General features: G+C 42.5%; 1 protein-coding gene across 9 annotated transcripts in view; it reads left to right on the plus strand.

The window, feature by feature from the left end:
• The first annotated feature begins 29 nt into the window (after nucleotides 1-29).
• Nucleotides 30-8,135, plus strand: part of DST (dystonin) — a 569,390-nt gene continuing 561,284 nt past the window's right edge. For 2 of the 9 annotated variants that reach the window (XM_019520527.1, XM_019520528.1), the window contains exons 1-2: nucleotides 30-336; nucleotides 785-846. In XM_019520527.1, the coding sequence (XP_019376072.1) occupies nucleotides 156-336; nucleotides 785-846 (243 nt within the window). In that variant the 5' untranslated portion in view covers nucleotides 30-155. The remainder of the gene's footprint in view (nucleotides 337-784; nucleotides 847-8,135) is intronic. The other 7 variants (XM_019520523.1, XM_019520524.1, XM_019520525.1 and 4 more) reach the window with 5 other exon arrangements.

The following is an 8,135-nucleotide window of genomic DNA, read 5'->3' on the forward strand; positions in this document are numbered from 1 at the left end:
GGCGCCTCGGCGCAGGACTGCCTGCAGCCGGGTGCTGAGCCAGCCGCGCTCTTGCGGGAGGAGAAGCCCCCCGGCCGCCGCCGGCGCCCGCTGCTGAGTCACGGCGCCCGGGGCTGCGCTCTCCTCCGCGAGCCCCCCGCCGCCCCGCGCTCACCATGATCGCCGCAGCTTTCCTGGTCTTGCTGAGACCGTACAGCATCCAATGCGCCCTCTTCTTGCTCCTGCTGCTGCTGGGCACCATCGCCACGATTTTGTTCTTCTGCTGCTGGCACCGCCGGCTCCAGAAGGGCAGGCATCCGATCAAATCCGTCTTCTCGGGGCGCTCGAGGAGCCGAGGTGAGGGCTGCAGGGGCTTCGCTCCTGAGCTGGGAGAGGGAGGGGGACACCCCCTCTCCGCATCCCCAGCGGGCTCGTTTTCCGCCCAGGATTTGCCTTGTAACAAACAGGAGGGCAGCATCTACGAAGAGGGCTCCCAAGCCTGGCTGTGTCAGGGCAGAGGCTTTTCCGAGCCCAGGACTGCGGCAGCCTAGTCTCCACCCATCCCTTGCCAAATCCCAGCTAGACGGGGGGAAAGTGAAGGACTAGAAACCCCCTTGATTTCTCAACCTGAACTTTGCCATCAACTTCTAGCCCATGAATTCCAGATAAAGGCCGACGCTGCTGTGCAGCCTGGGCCCGCATTCAAGGGGTTGCGCAAAGCCCCCAAGAGATTCACCCCCCCCACGCAACTTCAGCGACTGACCCTGAGCCACATCAAATCTCTCCCTCTCTCTTTTCCTTCCAGATGCTGTCATGAGAACTCACCACTTTCGTTCTGAGGTAATTTATTTAGCGCGCAATTTCAAGGTCAGACGTTGTTCTCTTACCTGAGTACATATTGTGAAAGTCTTTTGCTTTTTGGTTTTTTGTTGGCTAAATAATAAAATTGCTTGCAAACTTTTTTTTTTATTTTGCATGCCAGTCGTAATGTCTTCTGGAGGCGTCTCTCAGAAAATGGCACTTTTTCTTTGATACTTAGGCTAACTGACATGTTATTTTTGATTACTGCTGAAACAACTGCTTGCTTTACTAAGATTGTTGCTTATTTTACTTGTCAACCCAAAACAGTTCAGGCCAGCACTGTAGAGGTAGGCAGGACTGTTACATTTTGAGGCAGCATGGCTTCCATTTGCTTGCTTTGCTGTCAGTCCTCACCTCTGTTTGCCTGCTTGCTTTTTCAAAGTTGTCTGCATGGCTTGAGCACTCATATGATAGTTGGGGAACCCCCAAGGGTCATTACTTCAAGTTAGGATAAACAAACATTTCCTTTTCAGTCCACTATAATTATAAATCTCATGAGTCAGAGGTGAGAAATCATAGAGTTGCTTTCTTCTAAGCCCTCCAAAAGGAGCGTTTTTTTAGTATTTAATTAATAGTAGCGTTATTCCAAAGGCTTCTCTATTTCAATGTTTCACTGCAAAGCTTCTGCCTAGAATACTTCCCTGCCTAGGTTCCTGCTACAGATGTAAGGAAATTAATAGGTCTCCTTCTCTTGTCTATTAGTTCTTTTGGAGCCACGGAATTGGTGTTACAGTGGGTTGACTTTTTCCTCCACTTTTTACTTAATAGTGTTTAAATGGTCCCTTGAAAATTAAGGCTATAGGTTAAATTTTTCAAAGTATCAGAGTGACTTAGTTTGTAACAGGGTCCCTTTTAATTAAGCCCCTAAGACAGTCAGGCACTTTAGAAAATGCTGCCCGATGTCTCCAAAGGAAGGCCATCCGGGAATACAGTGGGAGAGGCCTCTTTTCTTTAGACTGTCACAGTGGTGCTCAACCTTTTGGGTCCGTGTGCTGAATGAATGTCACGGACCTGGTTTGTGGGCCAGATCCTGTGGGTGGGGTCAGTCCATGAGCTGGATTCACCATGGGGTCAGCGCACAGGGCTGACCAGGACTCATCCCTGCATGCCAGCACAATCGGGTGCATACGGCTCTGTCATCTGGCCCCTGGGGCTCTCCATGGGTCTGGAAATTTGGCAGAAGGGGAGCAGTGGCAGCATTAATAGCTCCCAGAGCTGCAGCAATTAATGCTGCCACTACTTCTCTGCCAGACTTGTAGGGAGCCCTGCAAGCTGGATGACAAGGCCCTGGAGGCTGACAGTTGAGCTGGACTATATCTGTTCCCTTTTACTTCTAGTGCAACAGGATCATTGCTTGTGCATTAAAGCATAATGTATATAATATACTTTGAACTGATAGACACAGTTTTCATTTGGCTTCTTTCATCCAGGCTAGCTATCCCTATGCTCTGCTATGGGTATTTCCATGCTTCTGGGCTTTCCTGGTTGCCACATGGAGCCGCAAAAGAATTTTTTTCCTCTCCAGTTGCTGGTTGTTTTCATTTTTTTTGCATTTCACAGAAACACTGGGTGTTGGCTGCAGCTGAGGCTGGGGATTTTCACTGGGTGAACCAGTGCTCCCACTGGGACTAAAATGGATTGTCAGTTTTCAAAAAGGCAAAGAATTGTGTTTGGAAAGCTGGAATTTATAGTTTACTGCTATAGTAAAAAGTTACATGTCAGCTGCTTCTAGTTCAGCATGGGGTCTTTTTTCAAACATGGCTTTATATACACTTTCCTAGTATACTAAGATGATGACAAAAAGAATTTATAGCAAATACTAGAGTGAGTTTATAGATTAGATATTCATCTCTGAAATCAAGCTCAAAAGTGACTTGCATCACAGAAAGATACATTTAGCAGTCTAACTGTAATCTTTAGAGAAATGATAATTGCCTTACCTACAGAACTATGGGCAATTTCTTCATGATTGGCTATCTGCCACAAGAGAGAGATATTTGGAAACACACGGGTGTTCCAATTCAGGATTGAAGTGCATTATCAGAGCTGTAGTTTTCTTGGTACATGCCTATATTATGACTGTCTCTGGCAAGTACTATTAATCCCTTGTTTCCTTGAGTACTGAAAAATTGACCTCAGATTAAAAAATGATGAGGGTGCCACACTGTAATGTAATGGTAATCATATCTTTGATTTATAGAAGGTAAAACTCTAATTTTGAACAGTTATTCTGCATTCCACTGAGTTATTTAATCAAAGAATAGCATGTTCTTTGGGGGATGTGATTACATCCATGGTTTGAATGTATTTACAGTATACAAGGATGTTTTGCAAATGTTATACAGACTGGGTGCATGTACATGTACTAACTTTCTGACAGTTTAGCTGACTTAAAAGAGTTAAGTCAACTTAACTGTCAGAACATACACATGTACATGGAGAACAGTTGACTTAAATGCAGTGCAAGGTAGTACACCACAGATGTCTATTATCTTAGTCACATTAGTTAAGTCAATTTAGCTCAAAAGATGGCAGCCACCATGTGAAGGAGCTGCATGTATGTACGCTCCGACATGGCTTAAGTCAACGTAGTACGTGTGCATGCACCCAGAAAATGTCAGTTTGTTGTAGAACAAATTTAGAGATTTGGCTAACGTAAAAGATAACTTTGGTGTAAGTAACATGAATATAAATTGTTGTAATTTTTATGTCAGTGGGATAGAAAAACAGAATCATAGCAGGAGAGAAAGATACGTGAAGGTATAAGATAAAACAGATGCTTCTTCCCCCCCCAAGGCTCAACCGTTTATATCCACTTTAAGCTGATTTTTCAGTTGTCTGTAGTAGTGGTTTTTGACTTGTTTGTTTTTCTGGTTGTCATAATTATTTAAATTAATATAGTGGCCTCCAAGTTTCCACTGTCCTACCAGTTTGAAAAGGACATGAATTCACCATGAGAAACATCAGTAAAACTGTAAATGTTTAAAAAATGAAATAATTTTTTATAGGCTATCATGCATTGAGAATGTATATACTACCTGAGTGCAAGGTCAGGCTTTGTTTCATGCTACAATCCTAGCTACATGATTCTTTGCTGCTTCTGAGAAACGAATATAGAATAAATTATTTGGGGTTTGATTCTGCATTCTTTCAGATTCCAAAAAGCCAGTTAAACTCAACTAGGATACATTTTTTATTTATCATGTATATTTAGTACTTCAAATAAATTTGATTAATCAGTTTCTGGCTTCAGTGGGTGCCTTAGGTGTCATGGAAATGCAGCATTTACCTTAAGTACTTTAGAATTGGGCCCAATCAAGCAAGTTCCATTGTATAGCTGTTACTTTTAAAAAGCTTTGATAAAGTAAACTTACGTTTAAGTATCTAGTATTTATCACTTAAACAGCTATGTTTGACTTGGTAGTTTTGTCAAATCTCACTTTTAATTATTTTTTCTAAAAGTGAGTTTATAATCCTCATGCTTTCAGAACAAACTTGAACATGTGCATACATGCATTTTGCATGCACCTCAAAGGCTTTTGAGGTGTGTGCAAAACATACCTCATGCATATTTGCAGCATGGAGCCAAATTTAGATGCTGGGAAATCTGGTATAAAAAAAAAAAAGTGCTCTGAAAAAAAGTGGAGTAATGCACATGGCAGCAGTGTGCGCCACCCAGAACTGGAGCCTGACCAGCCAGAGCCACGCTCAGGCTGCCAGCCAGGCTCCATGCGCCTGGATGGCCACTGCTGGAGCCCCGGGAGATCCCCAGGACCCCAGGTAAGGCTGCTGTCCCCAGACTCCAGCACTCTACCTGGAGCATTTTTCTCTGCACTAATCCCATGTGCAGGGGTGTGTGCTGGGGCAAAAAGTAGCAGTATGAATTTGTGTTGCTGCTTTTTTTCCCCCAAAGCAATTGCATGCCCCTGCTCATGGGGACATGACTATGGAGCCTAATGGCACAAAAATCAGAAGGCAAATAAAACAAGCCCAAATTATTGTTCTTCAAATCTCATAATCTTTTGGTCAGCCTCATGATTAGGACAGGACCTGGTTACCTATTTTTGTTCTGGTCAGTAATCTTGCAAATAGATAAAAATCTTTGTTAAATGCTAAACTAAGGCCTTGGGCACATGTATTTATAGCTCTATATATGCCCTTTCAGTGCTACAGACAGCTAGTATTCAAACTTCTCTGTAGGGCTACATTTTGTAACGTGGACAATTATAAGTAGTTGTATGAGCTCTTTGTTATTTGCATAACCAGGGGTGGGGCAGGGGGACACCAGAATAGTGGTGGAACTGCAGCTGTGCTGGGGAGCCAGGTGTACTACCACAGCGGGAGAGACCAGAGCTTCTGCCCCCACGGTGGCAGTAGCAGAGGGCTGCTTCTGTGGCAGGGGCTCAGATATGCTACTCCAGAACAGCAATTGTCAAAGAGCCTCCCTTCTCCCATGCTGGGGAAGGGGGAAATCTTGCCTAGTCCCCATTCCTGGGCAAGAAAGTGGGCAGACTGTCAGTGTTTTTACCCATGGGGTTGGGGGAAGGCAAAGGAGCAGCCTTTATTGCCCCCAGGCTGGAGAGCATAAGTTTGTAGGAGTCTAGCCAGGGGCCTTTAGACATGTGTGTCCCCATAATGCTGGATAGGTATAGCCCAAAGGGCTGAAGCCTATTGAAGTTTTTCCATTTTGAGCAAAATATAATAGATTTAGGTCTCCATGATTTCCCTAGTGTTGAAATAGAAGGTATTTGACTAAAAAAAAAGCTGTGCTAAAAACATGTATTTGCTGCAGAAATGTCTGCATGTGTCATGAGACACCTTGAAGTATTATCTAATACTTATTTAGTTATAATCATGTATCGTAACCATTTTGGGGCACATGCCTCTGAGTGGTCTATCTGAAACCATATATTGGTCCCCCATACAACCTATGGAAGGTTATAGTTTCCTGGGAGTTTTATCTTTACTAGAAAGAAGTATAGCTCCAGTGGGACTAGTCACATGAATACAGCAAACAAGATTTGATCCTTTATTTAGAGTCTCTTTGTAGGACATGGCAGTGTATGTTAGCTATCGATTAGTAACATTTTGTAGTTTAGATTTTCGGCTTAGATTACTGAATAGCTACTGTTATAGCAAACAATATATTTTCAGCCTGTCATTTAGGTAAGACACTTGTCTGATGCTAAAAATAGGTTAGTCAGGTTTGCTGGTAATTTTTATAGCAGAATACCAGACAAGTATGTTAAGTCACACTTTTTAGTACTATGAATACAGGCTTACACCAGAGCGGTGAATCTTCGGCAAATCTGCACATCACTTTTGCCAACAACTCATGCCTGCTTAAAACACATAAGGCATTTTTAAAACCACTTTTAAGTATTCGTGTACCACAGACGTCCCACTCTGAGTCTGCCTGAAAGAGAACTAGCTACAAATACAGTGCTGGGTACTGAAAAAAAGATAATGAGTAGTCTTTGAACCCTTGCACTATTATTCATTAGTTATTTATAAACTGCTGAAGAGACGCACTGCTCAGTGAAGAGAAAAAAAAAAACCCAGTAGACCCTCCAAGCGGTATTTTACTCTTATGTTTCTTTGGAGAAAGTACATTCAAGCATACAGTACAAGACCTAGAAATGCATGCATTCAACTATTTAGAGGTATCTCCTTGCCCTCAGAGGGCTGAATCAATCTGAAAATATTTTTCCGGTTATATTTGACATATTTTTCCCCAGGATATTTAAACTGTTTTCCATGAGCTGTTGATCACTTTAAAATAGGGTCAAGAGAAGAGAAATTGGAGACAGAAATAAAGGATTTTCAAATGTACATTAAGGCACTTGCAATATGAACAATCAAGAGCTATATGAAAGTATGCTCTTCATGACAGAACCTTGAAAAATCAAGTTTTCATAGTATATCCCTTTGCATTGACAATACAACAAATAAAGGATGACATTCTCCTTATAATTAGCAGGTTATGAACTGGTGACATTCTGTTTATTATACAGGCAACTCCCGCATAACGCTGTTTCACATGGTGCTATTTCACTATAACACTCATTTTCAGTTGATACCCGATTTCACTTAGCACTCAGCGAGTCCTGTTATAATGCTCACGGTCACCATCTTGGGTCATTAAAAACAATTGCAGTCGCCATCTTTGGTCATCAAATACTTTTGGTTTCATTTAACACTTGTTTTGCTTAATGCTCAGTTTTTCCAGGAACCAGTTAAGAGTCCTAAGTGGGGGTTGCCTGTAAGATTTTCATCTATTACTGTAGCTCAACCTTGTGTATTTTAGATTGTAAACTCAGTGTTTTTATCCTAACTATAGCAAAGGAACCTTGATTGCGATTATGGCCATACGGCGCTGCCATTGTCAGCATAATTCTAGTACAGAGTCAAATGGTTTCCTTGCATGAAATAACCTAGGTAGGGACCAGGAGCATTTGTTATCCATCAAGAATTTCCTCTGACCGCTTCTAGCCTGCACAAAGCTCTGTGCTTCTGTTTCTAGATAGCTCTACAATTTAAAATTTAAGAGATACCTAAGGTAGTTCTAGACTTTAGTTCATTTAGCTTAGGTATGTCCTCTACCCAGTACCATAATACCTACTCTCTCTGTGCTTTTATCTGGCCTCTTGCAGCTCTCTCCTCACTTATTGCCAGTGTGTCAGCCTGATCACAGCACACTGAAGTGTAATTCCAGTGCATCCTATTTACAATATTGACATTGCATGCTGTACTGCCACAGCAGTCTGTAAGAAAGTTGGCACTGCGTACAGGAGCATCTTTCATGGATAGTGGAGTCCCAGGGCTCTCTGCAGGTCAGGGTACACAGTGGCTTTGGAAGGAGAATAGATGTTGCTCATAATTAGCAGTTCACCCTGTTATTTAGTGTTCCACTAATACAGCTATATGAAGTGCCCTCCAGCGTCTGGCAGAAGTGGCTGAGGTGGACCTTTGATAGGTTTTCTTTTCAAATCCTGTTAGCTCTGTTGCTAGACATGTATAAGCTTGATGAGGTTAAAACCTCAGTTTGTTGTACCACATTTTATCATGCATATTCAGGCCTTGTTACATATTCATTTTGGGTGGCTCCTGAAGCTCTTAACCCTTGGATTGTCCACACATTAAACACATAGTTTTTAAGCACTCTTGAGTCTTAGAAGTTACGCCCCTCCAGCCTACATGTCTCTGAACTGTGCTACCCAGTTCATGTTACACTAATGTGTAACCACTAGGCTACACGTTTAATATGACCACCTTACTTGCCCTTTCCCCTGCTG

Source organism: Gavialis gangeticus, unplaced genomic scaffold, assembly GCF_001723915.1.
Source record: "Gavialis gangeticus isolate Ggan-Ray unplaced genomic scaffold, GavGan_comp1, whole genome shotgun sequence".
NCBI lineage: Eukaryota > Metazoa > Chordata > Crocodylia > Gavialidae > Gavialis > Gavialis gangeticus.